At 43.7% G+C, this 24,650-nt stretch overlaps 2 protein-coding genes across 3 annotated transcripts in view; one reads left to right on the forward strand and one right to left on the reverse strand.

The window, feature by feature from the left end:
* The first annotated feature begins 3,400 nt into the window (after positions 1–3,400).
* On the forward strand, positions 3,401–11,777 carry PSMG4 (proteasome assembly chaperone 4). The gene is made up of 3 exons (XM_032798404.2): positions 3,401–3,654; positions 6,658–6,733; positions 11,206–11,777. The coding sequence occupies exons 1-3, from the start codon at positions 3,442–3,444 to the stop codon at positions 11,325–11,327; spliced, it is 411 nt and encodes a 136-aa protein (XP_032654295.1). The 5' UTR covers positions 3,401–3,441; the 3' UTR covers positions 11,328–11,777.
* A 5,069-nt stretch (positions 11,778–16,846) lies between these two features.
* SLC22A23 (solute carrier family 22 member 23) overlaps positions 16,847–24,650 on the reverse strand; it is a 199,539-nt gene continuing 191,735 nt past the window's right edge. For both annotated transcript variants that reach the window (XM_032798381.2, XM_075062824.1), the window contains one exon: positions 16,847–21,188. In XM_032798381.2, the coding sequence (XP_032654272.1) occupies positions 20,840–21,188 (349 nt within the window). In that variant the 3' untranslated portion in view covers positions 16,847–20,839. The remainder of the gene's footprint in view (positions 21,189–24,650) is intronic.

The following is a 24,650-nucleotide window of genomic DNA, read 5'->3' on the forward strand; positions in this document are numbered from 1 at the left end:
AGGGACCTTGTCAAAGGCTTTCTGAAAATCTAAATACACTATATTCACTGTATCTCCTTTGTCCACATGCTTGTTGACTCCCCTCAAAGAATTCTAGTAGATTGGTGAGGCATGATTTCCCTTTACAAAAAGCACGTTGACTCTTCCCAAACAAATTATGTTCATGTATGTGTCTGATAATTCTGTTCTTTACTATCATTTCAACCAGTTTGTCCAGGACTGAAGTCAGACCTACCAGGCTGTAATTGCCAGGGTCACCACTGGAGCCCTTTTTAAAAATTGTCATCACATTAGACATCCTCCAATCATTTGGTACAGAAGCTGATTTAAATTATAGGTTACAGACCACGGTTAGTAGTTCTGCAATTTCACATTTGAGTTCCTTCAGAACTCTTGTGTGAATACCATCTGGTCCTGGTGACTTATTACTGATTCGTTTATCAATTTGTTTCAAAACCTCCTTTAATAACACCTCAATCTGGGACAGTTCCTTAGATCTGTCACCTAAAAAGAATGGCTCAGGTTTGGGAATCTCCCTCACATCCTCTCAACCATGAATACCGATGTACAGAATTCATTTAGTTTCTACACAATGGTCTTATCGTCCTTGAGTGCTCCTTTAGCATCTCAATCATCCAGTGGCCCACTGGTTGTTATAGCAGACTTCTTGCTTCTGATGTACTTAAAATTTTTTTTGCTATTACTTTTTGAATCTTTGGCTAGCTGTTCTTCAAATTCTTTTTTGGCCTTCCTAATTATATTTTTACACTTCATTTGAAAGAGTTTATGCTCCTTTCTATTTTCCTCACTAGGATTTAACTTCCACTTTTTAAAGGATGCCTTTTTGCCTCTCACTGCTTCTCTTACTTTGTTGTTTAGCCACAGTGGCTCTTTTTTGGTTCTCTATGTTTTTTTAATTTGGGGTATACATTGAAGTTGAGCCTCTATTATGGTGTCTTAAAAAAGTTTCCATGCAGCTTGCAGGGATTTCACTTTTGGCGTTGTACCTTTTAATTTGTTTAACTAACCACCTCATTTTTGTGTAGTTCCCCTTTCTGAAATTAAATGCTACAAGTTGGGCCTCTATGGTGTTTTCCCTGCCAAAGGGATGTTAAATTTAGTTATATTATGGTCATTATTACCAAGAGGTCCAGCTATATTCACCTCCTGGACCAGATCCTGTGCTCCACTTATGACTAAATCAAGAATTGCCTCTCCTCTTCTGTGTTCCAGGACTAGCTGCTCCAAGAAGCAGTCATTTAGTGTGTCAAGAAACTTTATCTCTGCATCCTGTCCTAAGGTGATATGTACCCAGTCAATATGGGGATCGTTGAAATCCCCCACTATTATTGAGTTTTTTTATTTTAATAGCCTCTCTAATCTCCCTGAGCATTTCATAGTCACTATCACCATCCTGGTCAGGTGGTCAGTAATATATACCTACTCTATATTCTTATTAGTCAAGCATGGAACATGGAATTACTATCCATAGAGATTTTATGGTACAGTTTGGTTCATTTAAGATTTGTACTTCATTTGATTCTATGCTTTCTTTCACATATAGTGACACTCCCCCACCAGTATGGGCTGTTCTGTCCTTCCAATATATTTTGTACTCTGGTATTATTGTATCCTATTGATTATCCTCATTGCACCAAGTTTCTGTGATGCTATTATATCAATACCCTCATTTAATATGAGACACTCTAGTTCACCCAACTTATTGTTTTAGACTTCTAGTATTGATATATAAGCACTTTAAAAAGTTGTCACTTTTTAGCTGTCTCCCTTTACATGATGTAATTGAATGAGACTTTTTTTCATTTGACTGTTTCACATCAGATCCTACCTGTATTTTATCATCTTCCATACTCTCCTCTTTACTGGGACACAGAGAATCTCTATTTGTAGATCCTCCCTTAAGGGATGTTTCTGTCCAAACCACATGCTCCTCCGCACCTGTCAGCTTTCTCCCAGCCTATCAAATCCTACTTCTCCTGTATTGAAGCGAGTAGGTAGTGATGACTACTCGATTATTTCCACAATCACACTTTCACAATTCTCCGTTGGATAAAAACAAAACACATCTTTGTCTTTCAATATTTCCTGTGTACATAGTAACTTGGTGTGTTCCAAGCCTAGAGTAGTGGACAGAACAATCTTTCTATAGAAGACAAGAGGTAACATTTTCAAACTTGGATACCTTGTTAGGCTCTTAAATCCATATGAAGGCTCCTGAATAAAAAAAAAACAACTGATTCTCAAAGGTGCAGAGCACCTACAATTGACTTAGAATACAGTTGTGGTTGTGTAGCAACTCTTTAAAGCAAGCCTGTAAACGCTCTAGGCCTCACTTTACTCATCTGTAAAGTGGATATAATAATGCTTACTATTCCTTGTAAAGTGTTTTGAGATCTACGGATAAAGAATGCTGTATATTTGCTGTTATGTACAGGAGCATCCTGAAGAGATGACTCAATACAGGGCACCAGGCACACTACGAGATGGGGCCTTCAGTGGCCCGGCCCCCGCTTGGAGTGGCTGTGAGGTCTTTTCTCCTCCTAACCTCTCATCTCAGGAGTGGCAACAGGAGCCCACCCCCACTCTGGAGCAGCACGCGTCTGTCTTCTGGCGGAGGGGGTGTGTGAATTGGGCCACCGCATGCTTCTCACCACACACAAAATCCAATGATGGATAGAATTGACAGGGTTCTCCAGAACAGTGAGTCTTGGAGTTAAACACCCCCCCCCCCCCGCCGCCCTATACCAATTAGATGCATGGGGCAGTTCATATTTTAGAGCTATTGCATCAGGTTTTCTGCTGACTCAGGCAGGCAACAGCTGCATGGGTCACGTTTTCAAGTTTCGTCACTTCACTACCACGAAAAGAAAGCTGAGCTTGTGCCTCCAGGAATAGGGGGCTGGGGCGTGGCCCTAACCCCTAGCTAGATCCTGCCTTTAAATGGCCACCCCCTCTCTCCTACAGGTCAGGTACAATAGGGGGACCCTCAGTCCCCTAAGCTCATCTGCAACTCAGGCCAAGGCCCACACCCTAAAGGAGAAGTGGGGGTTGCAGCAGAAGGTCCCCGGGGGCGGGTATGGGCAGCCAGGTTCTAGCGGCCCTGAGCACCCCCAGCTCCACCGAACGCCAGCTCAGGGGGCGCCGGGGAGCTGCAGGCACAGGCGCTGGGATGAAGGCTGAGAGCAGGAATAAGGCCTGGGCCTAGGCTGCGGCGGGGGGAGGGGGCAACTGGGAACTACCTGGAAGGACGGGGCAGGTCAGGGGGAGGAGCCCAGCTACCACTCCCTGGAGCGAGGGAGGGACGGGTTTGGCCCCCTGCCCACCGCCGCTGCGCGCGGCAAGCGAGACGCGGGCCGGGCCTGCGCTCGGGGATCGTTTGCTCTGGCCTGGCCGCGGCATGCGAGCCCGGGCGGGACAGGGATGGAGCCGCAGCAGCTACCCCAGGCGGCGGGGTCCTCGCGCCACGAGCCGAACGGAGCCGCCCCGGCCGGGATCTCCCTGCACAATTTCTGCGGGCGCGCGGGCGAGCAGCTCGTGCACTTCCACGCCATGCGGCTGCGGGACTCGCTCTTCCTCTGGGTGGGGGCGGAGCCCGCGCTCCGCAGCCTGGCCGTGGCCATGTGCAGCCCCCACGTGAGTGCCGGCCCCCCTCGGCGCGCTACACCGAGCTAGCGGCAGAGCCCCCCATCCCCGCCGCAGTGCTCCCCACTCACCGGCCTTCCTGCCCCCGCCCTCAACCCTCCCCGCCGGGCCGCAGAGCCCCTTCCCCGCGCTTCCCACGATGCTGGCAGGTGGCCGGCGGGCCCGATCTCTCTAGGAGGATGTTCGCGAAGGGGGGTTTAGCGGCTGCCACGTTTTAAACCCTTCTGTAAACAGGCGTGATCCGCTTTAGCTTCGTGTGAACGGGGCCTGGTCAGTTTGGGGGTGGCCTAGGATGGGGCGGGGTAATGCAGTTCTAAAGATGCCCACCCCAGTTGGAGGTGCGAAGTTGCGCAGTGGAGGCTGGCTAGGCCCCAGGTTCACAGCCGTGCTTGCTAGAGCAAGGGAAGGGGCCTGCCCATCCCTGTAGTAAATTCACCCCTCTAGAGGCAGCAACTCGGCCTGCAGAACAATTCATCCAAGGATGATTGATGTAACTGTGTCTACACTGCGGTTAGGTGACCTAACTTGGTCACACCATGTAGACACAACCAGGGCTGTAGCAAGAGCCGCTCGTCCCAGTGTTTAAACATTTCCCACCTAAAATAGCTATAACGTAGGGACTTACTACAGCAATAGAAGGGGTTCTTATGTGGCTGATTAAATCTACCTTTCTGCGAGGCTGTTCCTAGGCCTGCATGCCCTGTGCATTGTAATTAAGCCAAGCCAACCTAACTGTAGATAACCCAGCCCTAAATTTTAGGTGTAGACCAGGCCTGGATAAAATTTTCAGAAGCACCTATTGAGGAGCTTAAATTCCATTACTTTCAATTAGACTTACTTTTAATAATGGGGTGTAGGCTCCTATGTGATTAAATGCTTTTGAAAATGTTACCCACTATTTATTTTTCTAGTCTACACACTACCCAAGCGTTTCCATTTGAACCCCTTTTCTGTCATTTATACCTTTGCTGAATATCCCTCTCAAGAGTTGACATTTTAGGATGAAAAGTTGAGCAGCTTTTGAGAACTAGAAGAGTTTATGTAGGAGGGAGGGGGAATATTTCCTTTCACTGCAGCATTTTGTCAAATAGATGGAGGGTATAAGTATATAATTTGGCAGAGAAATGGGTATAATTTGACAGAAAAGTGTCTTCAAGTGTTATCATGATACTTAACCCTTAGAGGTTCTGGTCACACTACAGAAGTCAATGGAAAGTCTCCCATTAAATTCAGTGGGTGTTGTATGAGACCATTTTTCCTCTGTAGATCTCACACAACATTACAGGAGAAAGTATTATCCCCATTTTATGGATAGGGAAAACTGAGGCACAGAATCAAAGAGCTACAACAGCCCAACATCTTGCATCAGGATAGTGGGCAGAGGCAGGATTAGAATCCAGGTCTCCTGGCTCCCATTTTAGTGCTCTATTCAGTTGAACTATGCTGCAGATATTTTGATACAAATTGGCTGGATGATTTGGCTCAGTGTAAGCCTTTGAAAATTGCACTTTGCTCATCTGTAGTAGATTTTTGACAATTACAATATATGTGACAATAATTTGCCAGTATTCCAAAGGGGGACATAGCAGGCTGTGCCTGCATGACAGTTTTGACTGTGTAGTAATTTTTTTTTAATGTATTCAAGAACTGTGCATTGAATGAGACAGGTCTGTGGAAGAGTACATCTTATTTACTGCATAGTAAGGAACCAAATGGGGATTGAGTTAATTGATTAATTCAAAACTATCTCCTACAGCCAGAGATGGGATACTAGATGAGGAGGGTTCTGAGTTACTACAGTGAATTCTTTCCCAGGTGGGTTTTGCCCACATGCTCAGGCCATCTGGCCTTAAAGTCTGTGGCTGTGCGTTGTCATTTGGATTGCAGTAGCCTCTAGAAGCTCCAGGTATGCACCAAGACTCCATTGTGTTAGGAGCCCTTCATCACTTACTGCCAATATAGCACACTTTGAATGGGGCAGGCCTGTGTAGGAAATTGCCTCATAGGGTATGTTTATACTGCAGTTAAACAGCCCAAACCCAAGCCAGCTGGCACAGGCCAGCTCTGGGTTTCTGCTTGCAGTGTAGACATAGCCAGACCATGCACAGTGGTACACACACTTCAGAATGCATCCAGAGCATAAAGTTTTCTATAAGGCAGTGTTTGTTCAGCAACACAGGCTTCATAGGAGCCCATGCCTCAGTGAGGGCCCATTTGTGCACTCCTCAATAAGTAATACTCAATTGTGTGAGTAATCTCAGTGAAACTACTTGTTTACTTCTCCGCATGAACAAGGGTTGCAGAATTGGATTCTGGTATGGGACAGGAGATTTAGGTGGTGTCTACTTAAGTATTTCCAGGTTATGGAATTTTTCTTTAAACACTATGTAGGAAAAACTATATATGGTATTATTTGTGAAATAGTATTGGTGTGTGTAATTAAAGACTATTTTAATGGATACGCTGCATAAAAAATTGTAGACACCAGGGAGATTTTCAAAAGTGTCTCAGGTGTTTGGGAATACAAGTCAGAAAAATTAGAGATTCATTGTAAGTGCTCCTGGTGCTTTTGAAACTCCCCTCCACCATCTTTATATAATGTATAGGACCCTGTGACTGGGTTGTTTGGGGTTTTGTACATGTTGGAGTTCACCTTGACATGGTAGCACACAGGTACTCAAATGATTGTAGGAAAGGTAAGTCTTTTCATAGAATCAAGGCTGGAAGGGACCTCAGAAGGTCATCTAGTCCAACCCCCTGCTCAAAGCAGGACCAATCCCCAGACAGATTTTTGCCCCAGATCCCTGAATGGCCCCCCTCAAGGAATGAACTCACAACCCTGGGTTTAGCAGTCCAATGCTCAAACCACTTGGGGATTCCTTTTTTTTTTTATTAAACTAAAACAGAAAAACTGATTATTGTTGTGACTTCTTATATGGAAAAATAGCTAATTTTAGTACAGAATAAACAACTGATTCTTTGCTTTCTTTTCAGGACTCCATTCCAGTGTCTACATCACTCCTGGGAGATGCCTCTGACACCACCTCAAATTCTCTAGCCCAGCGCCTAGGTACGTTATTGAATGGTTCAGAGATTTTATAACACACTTGTACTTTTGGGAACCCTCTTTAAATTCTTTGGTTGTTTTTTGCTCTCACCTCGCATCTTTGGCAACAAAGCACCTTTGTTGTCACCACAAGTTATGTTGCCTGACTTCTCAGTAAGAGGCATACGTCTGTCTCATGTAGACATGAGCTTAAATATTGGCTGACCATGCTTGAAGCTTGCACTGTGTTAAAGCAAAGTATTAGTGTGAATCGTTCTTGAGGAAAAGCTTTTATTCTAATGGCTTTAGATTCTTCATGCCTAACTTTTCACATTTCTACAGCTCACCTGCCTAAAGTTAGACATGTGCTTAAATACCTTACTGAGTCAGTGCTATTGTTCTCTACGTCTATATATCTGCAGTAGAACCTAGGTTACAAACACCTTGGGAATGGAGGTTGTTCATAATCCTGAAATGTTCGTAACTCTGAACAAAACATTACGGTTGTTTTTTCACAAGTTTACAACTGAACATTGTCTTAATACAGTTTTGAAACTTTACTATGCAGAAGAAAAATGGTGCTTTTAACCCTCTTAATTTAAATGAAACAAGCACAGAAACAGTTTCCTTACCTTGCAAATCTTTTTTTAAACTTTCCCTTAACTATTTTAGTAGTTTAACAAAGCGCTGTGTTCGTTTTATCCCCCATCTCTGTTGTTCCCTGCTTGTGTACTTCCTGTTCCAAATGAGGTGTGTGGTTGACCAGTCAGTTTGTAAGTGAGGTTCTACTTTACTACAGAGTTTGAAAGGCCGAAAGCACTTGGTTTCATTGCTGGTAATAGGAATGTTATCCTAGGAATCTCCTGGCACTGCTGCTGAGGGACACTAGTGATAACAAATATAATGAGGACTTTGCATTTCAATAATCCCCATGCTTTGCTGAGTGATTAATATAGGACAGGAATAAATTTTCAAGGTAGGCATCTCCCTATCCACTCCCTCCCCCCCAACACTTGCATATGCACTTTTAAATAGTCTTTCATTGCTTCAGTACAGATTCTAATGCCTGTGCATATACAGGCATTAGACACCTTAATGTGCATGTGCCAGCACTCTGCAGATGCAAACACCGATACTTGCACAAATATGTGCAAAATTGTGCATGCATAAATAAAAGCTACCTTTACATCCTACAGCTCTCTTCAGCCAGAAGGATCCCAAAGCACTCTAGAAATTATTGGCCCAGATTGCAGATTTAAGGAAATGGACATACACACGCAGGAATCTCCTCACCCACCAGTGAAATGAAGCCACCTCTGGGGTGGAATGGGGCATCTGTCTAATAGCTCAGAGCTGTGCTGTAGTCCAGAAAGTGAAACTCTTAACTGAATGCTCCCCTCTACCTCTGCTATACACGAGAGCACAAGTAGTCACAACAGCAATGGTAGATCCATGAGCCAGGGAGCAGCAACTCTCCTTCATGTTTGTGCCCTCTCCCAATCCTACAGGAGCTTTTCTTCAACACTATTGCAATGTTGAGATTGTGAATCAGGATGTTGTGGATCTCATTGCTGGTTAACCAGTATTTCCGCTGCGTAGAAGGACTTGCTGTGCTTAGTACAGCTCAAGACCTAGTCATGCTGTCTAGGCTAAAGGAGAGCAGGTGGGATGTGTGGAATGACATCTGCTCTGTGTGGTTATGGATCAGCCAGGTGTAGAACTACTGCTCAGATCCTCAAAGGTATTTAGGCACTGAACTCATTCATTTCAAGGGGAGTTAGGTACCTACATACCTTTGAGGATCTGGGCTTATGTTTCACTAGCTTGAGTTGCACAAAACCTTCCAGTTCTTTGAAGTTGCAGATCTAACCCCTCTGAGGCGATGAGGAGGCAGAGTAACATCAGACATCATGGTAATATTTTGGGTACAACTTCCCCCTTCTCTTCTCATTTCAAGGGAATATAATGAGCAGGGCATATATCCAGCTGACTCTGCAGGGCATTTTGGGGAAGGATCTAACTGCCCTACTGGAGTTTCAACCAGGTCACGGGGGTTAACATCCCTACTCTTGTAAAAAGCATCAAGGGACCAGTAGCGTTCACAAGCGTTGGAAACTCCATGTCTCCTCCAGCCGACTAAGGCCAGACATAGTACAAAAGTAATTCAGAACTCAGTCTGTTGGTTAAAGTGGTGTGGCAATTAATTAGCTTTCAGTTTAGAATTAGTGCTGCAGTTATTAAATGAGAGAATTTTTGAGCATTGATGATAAAATGAGCCTTTGTACCACAGGGGCCAATACCAAGGCAGAGATGCTTGTTTTTCAAGTTGTAGCATATTAGCGCAACGAGCCACATCCCATTAAACATTATTGTGTGAATTGTTAAAAGGAAAATGAATCAAATTTCAGAAGCAGTTCATGGGGCTCCCTCTTCTCACTGAGCCAAGAGGAAGTTGATCATTCTATTAGAATGGAAGATAAGTCAATTGAATTGATTGGTATAATGAAACTGCCTCAAAATTTATTTTTAAGAGAAATTCTAAGAGTACAGTCTTTCTGCCCTTGATTTTTCCAGCTGGCTGAGGTGGATTGAGATTTTTAGGAATTCCTGACAGTATCTTTATTTTAGATACAGAAGATGATCCTTGGAATAACTGAGTTGATACACAGAAGTTATTTGTTCCTGTACGATCTAAGTGAAAGAATTTATGAAAATTTATGTCTGCCATCTTTGGAAATCTGCTGTGTACATTTCTTTCTCCCATTGCCATTTCAAGCATTTTTCTTGCTGTTTCCCTTTTAGTTATGGCTGTGTGTTCAGGAAAGACTTTTGTACTAAGGTGATGATTCAGCAAAGCATTTAAGCTGGTACTTAGTGCTTTGCTGACTTGGGCTGTATATACAAGAGGGGCATGGTACTGGTAGCTCAAAACACCAGAGTTCTTTGCTGGGTCTCACACCATGACTAAAGCTCCTCACTTCCGAAAGGTGTTACCTGATCTGACTTGTCTCTCTCTCATCTTGGAGTCAACATGGCTACCATAACTATGCAATTTATTTCAGTGACAGTAGCCTAAATACCTTACGGATCTGAGTCTATCGCCAGTTACCATTTTGGGCAAGTCAACTTCTGAGGGCAGTTGGATAGGGGTTGAGAGTTCAAGGGGGCTGTCAGGGGGCTGAGTTGTGGGTAGGGGTTGGGGCAGTCAGGGGACGGATCAGGGGGCTTGGATAGGAGGTGGGGGTCCCGGGAGCGGGTGGCCAAGGGACAAGGAGCGGGGCGAGGGTTGGATTTTTGAGGGGGGCAGTCGGGGCGGGAAGTGGGAGGTAGGGCCGGCTTTAGGCCGATTCCCCTGAATTGAGCCCTGCACCTAAGCCCTGGTATGGCATACCAGCAAGAGCCGGTGCACAGCACTGCAGGGGCCCGGCTTCCCTAGGAGGCAATTTAAAGGGCCTGGGGCTCCCAGCAGGGGCTGGAGCCCTAGGCCCTTTAAATTACACGACAGCCCCACTGCTGGAGCCCTGGGGTAGGGCTGCAGGGCTCTCGGGACTATTTAAAAAGTCCGGGGCTCCCGTTGCATCTACCGCCCTGACCCTTTAAATAGCCATGGAAGCCCTGTTGCTTCCCCAGGGCTCCCTTGGCTATTTAAAGGGCCGGGGTGGTAGAAGCAGGAAAGCTCCGGGCCCTTTAAATAGCCCCTAGAGCCCTGGGATAGTGGGCGGTTCTGGGGGCTATTTACAGAGCCGGGGCTCCAGCTGCCTCTGCTGCACCGGGCCCTTTAAATAGCCCCCAGAGCCTGCTGCTTTCCCAGGGCTCCTGTGGATATTTAAAGGACCGGGGCAGTAGAATCAGGGAAGCCCGGGGCACTTTAAATAGCTCCCAGAACCCTGGGGTAGTGGGAGGCTCTGGGGGCTATTTAAAGGGCCAGGGCTCCAGCTGCCTCTGCTGCACCGGGCCCTTTAAATAGCCCCCAGAGCCTCCTGCTACCCCAGGGTTCTGGAAGCTAAAGGGCCCAGGGCTTCCCTGCTTCTACTGTCCTGTCCCTTTAAATAACCTGGGAGCCCCAGGGAAGTGGCGGGCTGCTGTTGCTACCCCGGTGGGGGAGGGAGGAGGAGGGGGCTCTTACTGTACAGGGTGGGCTGTCCCCCTTGTACCTGCAGCCAGCCCCTGCTGCACCCCCTGCCCTGCCCACAGCCAACCCTCCCCCCCTTTTTTTACACTTTTTTTTAAGTCATCCCTGCTGGGCCCCCTGCCCTAACTTGACACATCTGTCACCCAGCACTCATCACTGACTGCTGTCTAAGGGTTTTAGCCAACAAGCCAGACTGAGTAGGTATACAGGTTATACTACAACTTTAGAGGTGGTTCCTCCAGGTCAGTGCATTTGTATTGTGGTATGGGAAACCTGCCTCATTTCTCTCCATAAAATGTTTGATTACTACCAGAACTAATATTGGAATGAGTAATAGATGACTGTCCTTTGTTTTGTATTTTAGCCAGGAAGACTAAAAAACAGATCTTCGTTAGCTACAATCTTCAGAATACAGACAGGAGTTTCATATTACACATAGAGAACAGAATCAAGGAAGAAATGATGGCTTTTCCAGAGAAATTCTAACTTTGTGGCATTGTAAGCTACTTTGTTAAAGAAAAACTGACTGGGTTTCCGTATTGACAGACACAGAGTTAATATTTTGGCACTTTTTGGGTTTGTTTTACAAAATTGTTTGGACCAAACTTGAATAGAACTTAAAAAATGCATTTCTTCCAAACTTTGAGTTCCTCTGCTGTGTTAGAGATGGGGCTGATGGCAGAGAAAGAGGTCTGTGGGATATGGAGAGGAATGTTGTGAGTTAAGCAAGATATTGTAAACTTGTGTATGCATGGAGCTTGACCTGCCTGGATATTGTAATTAGGGGACGTTCTCTGGATTTTAGTTGCACACGTAACATACTATGTATCATAATTAGAGCAAGAGAAAACAAATCGCTTCTAGTGCTTATGTGAAAACCTGGCATGCTAGTGTGAAAAATCAGGAAATTAAATAAAAGGAAATACATTGACGTCACTTTCATGGTGGGAGAATGGCAGGAATTTGTTCTTTCCAGAGGAGAAGGAATTTTCCACTGAAAAGGGAAAAAAAAGGGTTTGATCCTAAAGTGTGCTGTCTGACTCAGTACATATGCACTATGTAACCAGAGTCTTGTCTGCTGCCATTAGTGATATTTTCCTGTTAGTCGTGCAGCACCAGCACAGTTCGCAGGATTCTGTTCCATCTTGTTACAGGACTACTGCTGAAAATGCAGGTGCAGAAATGCACTTTCAGAGTCTAGACGGAGTTGGTTGGACAGGTAAGTACAAAGGCCTCTCTCACATGTAAATTGAGCACGTTTGATGAAGAAATCAGTTAGATGCAATAGCCATGGCCCACCACACTGCCACTTTTACACTCTTCAGAGTAGGGCTTCACTTTAGAAGGGTATTAAACAGGAAAATACAGTGGGGTAGTTTGACATTAAGGGCACTGGAATAAGTAACTCTACACAGGCATTTGTAAGGGACCAGGGGAAACCTGGTACCGGTAGAGATGACTCTATACCAGTGATTGCTTTTAATATGCTGAATGGACTGGAAATTAGGATTTTTTCCTCTTTGCCTTCACTGAGCCCTCTGTTATCTCTCAAAGCTTAAATAACAGTTTCAGATCCTTAAGTGAAAGATGCTATACATGTGCAAGCTATTATTAAAAGGGAGTTTTCTGAAGTTGTGTATGAGAATCTTATCTAAAAAAGCCTGAGGGTTTAAGTTCTAGTAGCACAAAGGCAGAATTGTCTCATGATTAAACGGGGGGGCACTGAAGGTCAGGAGACACAAATTCTATTTTCATCCAACCCCTGACTTGCTCTGTGACAGGAAATTGCATAACCTGTTTCCCCATCTGTAAAGTAACAAACCTCACACTGGAGTGCATGAAAAGTCTCCACTGTAAGTATAAAATATTATTAATGCTGCTATAATAGCTTACTGGAAACAAAGCTGGCAGGCTCCAGAAAAGCCATCTCAGCCTAGTTTATTATGGCTTCATGGTCACTAGTTAAAGTAGATAAAGCAAAGAATGCTTATTTAGAGAATACAGCTTCAGCCTCTGGTTCTATCTAGTCTCTGCTCTGTGTTGTTTTGATAAATAAATTATAATACATAATATCTGTTGCCAGCCCATTTCTACAATAAGAGTATAAAGGTAAAGACCAACACCTATGCTTTCACCCTGCTTTGGTTGAACCCAGGGAATTACAGACCTGTCATCTTAACTTCAGTATCTGGAAAGATAATGGAGCAAGTAATCAATTTGCAGAAACCTAGAAGACAAGATAAGTAACTGCCTTGTTTGTCAAGAACAACTTATGTCAAACCAACGTAATAGCTTTCTTTGACAAGGTAACAAGCCTTGTGGATAGGGGGAAGTGGTAGCTGTATAGCTTGATTTTAGTAAGACTTTTGATACTGTCTCACATGACCTTTTCATAAACAAACTAGGGAAATACAACCTAGATAAAGCTACTATAAGGTGGGTGCATAGCTGCTTGGAAAACTATTCCCAGGGAGTAGTTATGAGTGGCTCACGGTCTAGCTGGAAGGACATCTTGAGTAGGGTGGTCAGCTTCTGTTCAATATTTCATCAATGATTTAGATAATGGCATAGAGAGTACACTTATAAAGCTTGTGGACAATACCACACTGGGAGGGGTTGCAAGTGCTTTGGAGGACAGGATTCAAATTCAAAATGATCTGGACAAACTGGAGAAATGGCCTGAAGTAAAGAGGATGAAATTCAATGAGGAACAATGCAAAGTACTGCACTTAGGAAGGAACAATCAGTTGCACACATACAAATGACTGCTTGGGAAAGGGATCTGGGGGTTACAGTGGATCACAAGCTAAATATGAGTCAACTATAACACTTGCGCAAAAAACCCATCATTCTGGGAGAAATAATTCTTCCACTCTACTTCATGCTGATAAGGCCTCATCTGGAGTACTGTGTCCAGTTCTGGGTACAACATTTCAGGAAAGATGTGGACATATTGAAGAATGGCCAAAGGAGAGCAACAAAAATGATAAAAGATCTAGAAAACATGACCTGAGGAAAGATTGAAAAAAAATGGGTTTGTTTAGTCTGGAGAAGAGACGACTATGGGGGATATAACAATTTCAAGTACATAAACGGTTGTTACAAGGAGGATGGTGATAAATTGTCCTCCTTAACCTTTGAGGATAGGGCAAGAAGCAATGAGCTTAAATTACAGCAAGGGAGGTTTAGGTTGGGCATTAGGAAAAACTTACTAAATGTCAGCTTGGTTAAGCACTGGAACAAATTGCCTAGGAAGGTTGTGGAATGTCCATCATTGGAGGCTTTTACCAACAGCTTAGACAAACACCCGTCAATAGTTAGTACACCTCTACCCTGATATAATGCTGTCCTCAGGAGCCAAGAAATCTTATCGTGTAATAGGTGAAACCGCGTTACATCAAACTTGATTTGATCCACTGGAGTGCGCAGCCCCCTCTCCCCCCAACCTCTGGAGCACTGCTTTACAGCATTATATCTGAAGTCGTGTTATATTGAGGTAGAGAAGTACTTAATTCAGTCTTGAGTGCAGGGGACTGGACTAAACGACCTCTTAAGTCCCGTCCCCTCCTACACTTTTATGATCAACCAAAAGCTGTGTTAATTCAGAGCTAAGGTTGAGATTTTGTGGACAGTCTTGGAAACTGAGTTCAGATCAGCAGCCTTAACTCTCCTGTTGTATATGTATGAAGTATGCTAGGTGGTCTCATGCCCTGGTCACCTTTCACCACCTGTTTCTCTAAGCAGTGCATTTTAGACAGAACAGTTCAAACTCCAACTTCATCAAGCATTGTTTTGCTGGCCACACAGCATGTGAATTCTGCTCAAGAGCATATACACTAATGGTTAAATTATGATAAATAGCCAGAGTTGGGAGTCCATATGATTTAACTAATTGTATTACAGTAGCACCACCTTGTGGCTCCAACTGAATATAGGACCCATGGCACTATATATACACACACACAATCAGACAGCCCCTACCTCAGAGCTTAAAATCTTCAATAGACAAGACAAAGGGTCAGAGAGATGAAATGACTTGCAAGATGTCAGACAGCAGGTCAGTATCAGAGCCAGGAACAGAACCCATATCTCCTGACTCCCAGTCCTGTGTCCTAACCACTGGCGTATACTGTCTCACACTGGCCTAGTATGGAGCCAGCACTGCCCCAGGGGAGCTCAGAGAGATTGTCTCATTTGGTACTTTCCCTTCTTGGTGCACCCTCGCCCTTCCCCCTGGGTTCAGGTAGGAGCATGTATGCTGAAGCATCCCTTTGGATAGTGCAAGGTGCTCCCTGGCTAGTTGAGGAAGGTTGGACCAGCCCATCCTCTCTGGAGCAATGTGTGGCCCTGCAGAGAGCTGTCCTTGTGTTCCTACAAGTGCAGAGATTGCGATTGTCCCTGGGTCTTGTGCAATATGCACAACAGATGTGGCAAGGCTCCTTTTTCTCTGGTTCTGTTGGGGGAAGGGATAAATATGGCCCTAATGCAGCATGATTCTACATGTAAACTCTGTCTCAGTTTCATTTAGCAGAACATTCATGGCAATTTGGGTTATGGTGTCAACCTCACTTGCCTCAGGCAAGTGAGAAGGATGAGTTGCCATTTTCTCTGCTGTTTCCTGGCAATAATATACTGAGGGAATCAGGCAATATAGGCATCGGAAAACTAAATGAAATGTACTAAATCAGCTTTCTGATGTGAAAGCAGCAGCTCCCAGCCTCTGTGAAATCAGGGTGAACGAATGCATACATCAGTAGTATAGGTGACAATACAATCACCAATCAAGGTTCCCCAGGCCTCATAGCATATGCCTGGGATACTAAAGCCACAGCTGTCAAACTGTATGTGGTCTTCATCTTCCTAAAGCCAGCTGTCTCAGGTTTGACTAAGGCACTGGATGACATCTCAAGACACAGACACGCAGAGGCAGCTGGCCTGACCTCTGGGTTAGTAGCCAACTAAGGTAAACAATATTATTGCCTAGATATTTTAGCCCAATTCAGTAGCAGTGGGGAGAACAACCTAGGTTGGGCTCCTTTTGGATCAAGACGTCTAAAATTTTGAAGGCAGAAAATGTTACTTACTACATACAGCTAGATCCCAGAAATAACCTATTGTAAAAGGATGCTTTGTCTTTCCTCAACTCAAGTGAACACTATTTGGCAATCTTCTTTTCAAGGTTCCTTCCACTTGGACTCTAGAACCCCGAAGAGATCAATTTTATTAGCAACAATAAGATTACAGTAGTGCACAGAAGCACTGTGCAAAGAGATAGTAAGAGACAGCTGTCCTGAACAGCTTACAGTCTAAACCAGTGATAGGCAACCTATGGCATGTGTGCCAACGGTGGCACGCGAGCTGATTTTCAGTGGCACTCACTGCCTGGGTCCTGGCCACTGGTCCAGGGGGCCTCTGCATTTTAATTTAATTTTAAATGAAGCTTCTTAAACATTTTAAAAACCTTATTTACGTACAATAGTTTAGTTAGCTATTATAGACTTACAGAAAGAGACCTTCTAAAAACATTAAAATGTATTACTGGCACGCAAAACCTTAACATTAGAGTGAATAAATGAAGACTCAGCACATCACTGCTGAAAAGCTGCAGACCCCTGGTCTAAACAGACAAGACAGGTGAAGGGTGGAAGGAGAAACAGGCACAGATGAATGAAATGACTTGCCTGAGGTTGCACAGCAAGTCAGAAGTAGAATCCTGGTCTTCTGAGTCCCAGGCCCATGAATCATGCTGTGTCTTTACTGCAAATGGAACTTGTAGTTGAGCAGCAGAACTGCTTCAGCTGCAACATATCCTCTTCCTTGAAGGACAACTGCGGCAACTGGTGGCTGAAGCACCCTTAGTTAGAGATTTTTTTTTTTTTTTTTTTTTTTTTTTTTAAATAAGGTTAGTGCTGTTATGGGAGGTTTTAAAATTTTCATTAAACTTTTTCAGTAGCTGGGGTATTTTTGAAAGCACAGCTTTAACACTCATCGCACTGAAGGCAAGAAAGACATTCAAAAGGAAGTATGCTAATGGGGCAACACCTTTTTATTTCTGTACATTTACATACAAAGTTTTTCAGTAGGTACAACAGATGTAACATCATGCAGACATTTAGCTTGTAAGACTGTATTCAGTGCTTGATTTAAGCTTGTGCTATGAATAAGCACCACCAGACTACTCATGATCAAAACATACAGTAACACGATTCTTTAATAAAACTTCATCAGAAACTGAGGGGAGGGAGGGAAGTCTCACCCACTAGACAAACACACTGTACTCCTTTCCCAAGACATTTCACACAATACAATTAAAATGAAGATTATTATTTTTAAGTTAAAGTGTGGGAGATCAACCCACACTTAAGTGTTGTCTTTATGTGCTAGCTACAGGTGCAATTTGACTTGACATTCACAGAGTTCATTTAATGGCACTTCTGCTTCCAATTTGGTGATCTTTAGCATTTGGCTCCAGGAAGTGGCATCATTTAAGAAAAATACTTCCATGTTAAAACAAAAACAAAACAAAAAAAACCCTGCTTAACCAAAACAACATTTTTCAAAAGTGGCAAAGAGATTACATGGTTTTCCCCACCTTATCTATTTTTAGTGTGTTTGGCAACAGAAACATTGCTGAAAAACACACCCCTTAAAATGATCAAGTGTAATGCTATTTTCACATTCTGTTTAAAAATTCTAAAACCAAAACCAAACCCTGCCCCTTAAATGGTAACTAAAAACCCCACTAGTGGGCTAGAGTAACTGAGGGCTCATGGAAAGAAATGGGCCAAAATGGACAGCAAAGCTTTGAATGCTTTCCTTGTTGCGTTGGCTAGGAACAGTAGTCATCTGAGAAAAGTGTTTCCTTTGCGCTGTGGAGAACCATGATTGAGAAGCTTATGGCTTGACAGACAGTTGTTAAAAAACTGCCACAGTCCCCAACCATACAAAGAACTGGACAGGAAACATGTTTGTTTATAGCCTCCAGCCCTGCTGTATCATTTATTACCTCCCCAGAAACTTTCCAGCCTCAGATACACACCACAAGAGCTGATGGCCAGTATCTTTTTAAAAAACAGGCTTTCATCCTCTCAAATGAGCTATAAACAGAGCTACTGAGACAGGCTATTACTTAATGTTTTTGCCATGACTGAGCCAAGCAAACCATAGGTGTTGTTGGGACCTCATTTCAAAAGGACTAGTACCAAATGCCTCATCTCAGGCAAATTAAAAAACAAAACAAAACAAAAAACACAAAAGTCAATTTCACAAAAATCGCCAAGTGCTCCTGTTACCTAATGTATTTATTTCTTATATAAATAGGCTGATATGTTTAAACAGTTCTTTTTCCTGGGACTGTTTGTAATGAAAGAGCAAACACCAGAATAGGAAATTATAAAGTGCTGTGGACAACAGCGATGACACACCAGGACCATAACAATGCTAAATGCAATCCGCCTAATAGGCTCGTGAAAGGCCTACATGACTTGTACTGTAGCCTGAGTATATTTGCACAGAGACCATGAACTAAGAAGTATATGGATTGCAAGGTGCTGCGTAACAGCTCTGAGTCTGTGCGCATGCCTGATTTCAAACAATCCTCTGCGCCCTCTATTGGTCTCCTGTGTCAAGGCCCCCCCTCCCTGGATTATGATTTGTTTTACTTTCTAGATTTTGATATAAACCAACTTTTCCTGATATGTGGCTTGTAACAAGCTTCATATAAAAGGCAAAAGGTATTACACAAATTTGGCACATGAATACTGCACAAACCGAAAGGCCTTATTTTCAAGGTGAATGCAGACTGCAAAAATCTGAACGCAGAACAAAACGAAGGAGAGGTGGCCACTTTCAAACCATACAGTAACTAGAGAGTGTAAGAAAAATTGGTCTGTTGCTGTCATAGCAAGTCTAACCAAGGTGAAAACAGTAGTGTAACTCCAGGCAAAATTACCATCAACTGGTCCACTGTTTCTTATGTGGCTCAAAAAGAACCTAAATGTCCACATCCTCTGTACAAAAGTTAGCAGCTTTAGGACAACATTGATTTTCCAACCACAACAATCTTTGTCACTTCTCCAGGCCTGCTTGTCCTCTTGCACTCATCAGCATCTGCGGCTGTGTGGCTTACTGCACTACTCACAGTCTTGCTGATTTTGTGTGGGTTACAAGAGGACAAAGGCAGCCTAATGGAGGATGTAAGTAGTAGGTACTGTAGCTAACAGACAATATATAGAGCAAAAGAAGGGATAGGGAAGAAGAGGAAAGTGCAGATTAGCCTTTCCATGCCTATGAATGCAAGATGTCCATCAAACAAAGTGGCAATCATATGGATGCTCAATACAACATTACACATCCTGCTGCTCTGTTCATTTAAATGGCTGTACCACTGGGCAAATCAAATATGCATGGCCTGAGTGAATAAGGTAAGGAAAGTAGTGGTGGGGGGATGCTTAATGATGCAAAAAAGCTTTTAAACTCAGAATGTCGTATTAACTAGATCCTTAAGACATTCACACAACGAGAATCAAAATCTGATGGCCAATGCAAATCTGTTGCTGGTTTGGGGACTGGAAGGAGGAGGAGGAGGTCACCCGGCTATTATCAAATAGCCATCTTTACAATAAATGAAAAGATTTGTTTCTTACTTTACTAAGCAGAGGCATTTTAAATTACTTTAATCAAACAAGTGATACTATAGTACTTTTTTTTTTTTTTTTAAGGGAGAATCTACAAAAGCACATTTTTGGTGGGATTAAGGTGGAAGTTCATTGTAAATTCTTGGGTCAGAAATAGCAAACAAGAGACAGCAAAATATATAGTAATCACAATTCTGGCTTGGACAGGAGGTTTTAAAAATGTATAATTAAAGATGATCCATTTCATAGGGAGTGCCCTCTTGACCTCTACTTAAGTAACATTTTAAACAGCCCTTCCTTTTTTTCCCCATCTTCAGTATTTATTCAAATAATCAATTCATTCCCTTTTATTCTAATAAAATAAATTTAAATAAGAATAGGCATTAAACAGTTAGGGCATGCAATGTCACAGCTCTTGTAACTAGTGGAAATTTCAGCTAAACTCCCTTTTGGAGCAAGCATTTCAGATTGTAGCCAATACTCCTACATTTTGTCTCCTTTGACCAAAAATATTCTCTGGAACACTAGGATACAGATATTGGACCTCCTGTTAGTTAAAACCATTCTTGGTAAATCTAATTTTACCACTGGTGGTCAATTCATTACAATTTATATTATTATTAATCACTTGCAAGAAATCTCTAAAAGAGCCGAATGTGATATTTAAAATGTATAGGGCTGATTGAAAAACTAAGCTAGTTTGTGTAGTATTTTGCTGATTGCTTTAACTACAGTAAAAAATCAACTCTACTTTAATTTAGAAAATAACTTTTAAATACATACAGGGACACTATCAAAACCTAATTTACGCTAAATAAAATGCAGTCAGAATTTGAATTACAACAGGTTTTTTGTTGTTTGTACAAACAGAGCAGGCAACCTGGGGGATCTGACTTTCTGGACAGGCAGAACTAATGTTGCGCTAGCCTAAGTTTCAGTGGATTTAACTTTGCAGCAGAGATACCTCTTTCCTTTAACAAAACACAAAAACAAAAAACATCACACCATTTCTTTTTTGGAATGGCTGCACCTCTTGAAATAAGATGGCTTCATTCATGTGATCAGTGAAAAGGGTGTAAAGTGCTTTTTTAAAATGATAATCAAAATAAATATAAATATTTAATTCCAGGAAAAGAAAGTTTGGAAGGGTTATCTCTGGCCACTTCTTTTCTCATATTCGTTATTTCCCCCATAACTTTTCAAAAGTAATTTGTATACCAGTTGAAGATTCCTACAATAAGTGGGCTTTAGCAGCAGAGCTGAATTCCCCCAATGTATTCATCTGTTTCATCACTGGTCTGCAAATCCGTGCAAAACACCCCCACCCAAAGTGCTCTTTCTCCCAAAAAAAAATCTGCCCAGTTACATCCCATTGGCAGTGGTATTCTCGGACACCCCGTCGCCCACAGCTGATGAATCGTGGAGGCCAGAGTAATCCTTGAGTTCAGAGTTTGTCAGAAGCAGGGGCTGCTCCCCTTTCTTGTGTGGCAGGAGGGGCTTCCTGGTGTAGTGTTCGCCGTCTGGGATGTTCTCAGGCAGGTTTTGGTTCTTGCTCTCCGGCAAGAGAAGAATACAGATGATGCAAATGAGCGTACAGCAGGCAAAGATCACATGGTGCAGAAAGTAGCCTTTCTGGTTATGAAGCTCCATTATAGGTGCAGTCAGCATACCAAAGCCTGCACTGGCCAGGACAAGTCCAAGTCCACCTCCCCTACAAAGACAAACAGTCTCAACACATCCAGAATATAGCAGCTGTGTATTTGAAAAAAACTCACCTCAGCGAAAGCTTGTAAACTTTCCTTTTTGGTTCATTTTCTGGAATCAAATTTACTTCACGAAGAGCGGAGCAGTATGTAAAATGAGGACATTACCCAGGCAGTGGCTGCAGAGGTCAGCAAAGCTTACATCCTCATTCTCAAAACATGACCACTGTGCCTACACCAGCCACTTGATCCATTCCTAACTGAAGTACTCTGCATGAAGTGCAGATGGCTCAGGCCTCGTCTATACTGAGGGGAGGGGGGATAGATTAAGTTATGCAACTTTAGCTACGTGAATAATGTAGCTGAAGACGACTTACTTAGATCTACTTACCACAGTGTCTTCACTAGAATGCTGCTGCTCCCCCATCAACATTTATTAAGCCAAACCATTATTATAAATAATTCATTAAACTATAACAAACACTGGCATATACTTATGCCTGGTCTACACTACATCGTTAGATTGACGAAAGGCGGCTTATGTCGACTTAATTACGTCAGTGTCTACACTACAGCCATATCCCACTGATGTGAGGGCTTGTCTACATTTCCTGCTGGATCGATGGGCAGCAATCAGCTGTCGACTTACGTCAGTGAAGACACCATGGTACGTAGATCTAAATTGTGTAACTTAGATCAATCCTCCCTCGCCCCTCAGAGTAGACCAGGCCTAACTGCCCTACTACACTGACATAATAGCTCTACCTCCACGAGAGGCGTAGTGCTTCTGTCGGTGTAGTTAGGGGGAGACAGTGTCTGTGTAGACACTGCATTACTTACATTGTCTCTTAGCTCTCTTGTCAATTTCACAGCTCCAGCTAGAGTCCACCTCTGCAGCCTGGGAGCTGGGGCAAGAAGCCCTGGGCAGATGGACCACGCTCCTGGCAGGGAACAGGGAGCTGGAGTGGGGAGCAGTCTGCCAGGAGCCTACGGGGCTGCCAGGCTTCCAGCAGGGAGCTCACAGCAGAGCACAGAGACCAGGCTCTCAGAGCCCTTAGATTATACACACAAAAAAACACCCTAAAATAAACCTTATTTAGGTTGCAAAGTCAAGTACTCAGAAGTTAGGAAATATCAGAATTAAAGTTACCTGGGCAACCTTAATTTGGTCCCTTTTTGTGTAAACATTATGTTACAGTCATGAATTACATGATCACATTTTATTGTTTTCACAGGATCCCTGCCTCACTCAATGAACAGAATGATGGCGGTCACTGAATGAGCAGCTCTTAAAATTTTGTTTTCTCCTTATTGTTCAGTGTATGGGCCACTCTTCCCTATTCAAACCCGGCTCTGAAAACAATTTTAAATTTCCTTATGGGCTTTTCTATAGCGCTCATCATAAGGCTATCTGAGGACTCCACAAACATTAAGTGTGAAAATAAATCACAATACCCTTGTGAGGTGGGGCAGGGGGATCATTATCCTCGTTTTAGTGATGGGGAATTTTATGGCACAGAGAGACACAGGTGCTGACTTTCCAATGTGCTCGGGGGTGCTGGACCCCTGGCTCTGCCCTAGGCCCTACCCTCACTCCACCCCTTCCCTCAAGGCCCCACCCCCACCACAGCTCTTCCTGCTCCACCTCTTCCCACCTCCCGCTCCACCTTTGCTTGCCCAGTTCCTCTCCCTCCCCACAGAGCCTCCTGTATGCTGTGAAACAGCTGATTGTGGCAGGCAGGAGGCGTGGGGACAGAGGAGGCGGTGCTGATTGGACAGGACTGCTGGTGGGTGGGAGGCACGGGAGCTGACAGGGGAGCTGCCACCCATGCAGAGAGATTAAGATCAAAAGTATACACTAATTTTGGTTGCCCAATCTGAGACACTTAGGACCTGATTTTTCAGAGTACTTATCCTTACACAGCACTTCATATCTTCAAAGCACAGCTCCCTCTGACTTTAAGTGCAACTATGAATGCTCAGCATGTCTGCAAATCAGAATGAACCCCTTAGGCCCATTTGAAAATTCCAGCCCTATAGTCTGGGTGGAATGGCTGTTCCAGATGCAGATCGATTTCCTCAAGCACTTTTCTTTAACAGCAGCTTTGACCCTTAGCAGTTGTTCCCAGGACTGGTTTCACCTTACAATGGGTCCTCAATGCAGCAGCAGCAACAACTTTAGGTTCTCCCTCAGGCTACTGGATGGGTCTCATCTGTCGCCTGCCCTGAGACCCAGAAGCAGGTTTCCCAGTACCTCCCATTTTCTTTTGCACTTTTCTCCGCTGTGCTCCCTCATTCTCGGCACAGAACTCAGTCACCTGTCAGCCACAGCTTCCATGTCTGTGGGACTCTACTACTGCAGCAGTATGATGATCTCAGGACCCATAACACTCTCTGTGGTACCCTTTCAAGACCTGATACATGCATACTGCCCCAATACATTTAAATTCTGCGTCTTTGGTGCACAGACAGTACTTTCCTGTGAGTCACCATGTTCCAGTCCTCCCAGTGCTCAATTTCCTCCCTTTTCCACACAACTAAAACTTCAGATTCAGTGGTAATCTGCATTGCTACATTTTTTATTACCATTATATAGGTTATACAGTATGATATAAATCAAACCCAGCACTATAAATCTCTGACTCCAGATTTTCTCTGACCACCAGCCATCTTGCTCAAAAGCTAATCCCCATATTCCTGATCTTTTCAGTCTCCACGGATTTACAGCTTGGCTGCTCAAGTGCAGCAAGTGTAGGACATCAAAAATATGTTGGTCAGACCAGCAGAGAAGAGCAAAGCAATCCCTCCTTCCAATGTTTAATTATCTAGCTTTCATTTTACAGAGACAAAAAGAGTGGTTTACCCAGGTTTTACAAAAGAAACTGGATTTTTGCAGAGTTTACTGGATTTTCATAGAATCATAGACTTTAAGGTCAGAAGGGACCATTATGATCATCTAGTCTGACCTCCTGCACAATGCAGGCCACAGAATCTCACCCATCCACTCCTGTAACAAACCCCTAACCTATGTCTGAGTTATTGAAGTTCTCAAACCATGGTTTAAAGACCCCAAGGTGCAGAGAATCCTCCAGCAAGTGACCCGTGCCCCATGCTGCAGAGGAAGGTGAAAAACCTCCAGGGTCTCTGCCAATCTGCCCTGGAGGAAAAATTTTCTTCCCGACCCAATTACGGCGATCAGCTAACCCTTAGCTGGTGGGCAAGTCTCACCAGCCGACCCCCAGGAACGAATTTCTCTGTAGTAACTGAGCTGCCCACCCCATCTAACATCCCATCACAAGCCACTGGCCTATTACCGCTACTAGTCAAAGACCAATCTCATTATACCATCGCCTCCATAAGCTTATCAAGCTTAGTCTTGAAGCCAGATATGTCTTTTGCCCCCACTACTCCCCTTGGAAGGCTGTTCCAGAACTTCACTCCTCTCATGGTTAGAAAATTTCATCTAATTT

The sequence above is a fragment of the Chelonoidis abingdonii genome, chromosome 2, assembly GCF_003597395.2.
Source record: "Chelonoidis abingdonii isolate Lonesome George chromosome 2, CheloAbing_2.0, whole genome shotgun sequence".
NCBI classification, from domain to species: Eukaryota; Metazoa; Chordata; order Testudines; family Testudinidae; genus Chelonoidis; species Chelonoidis abingdonii.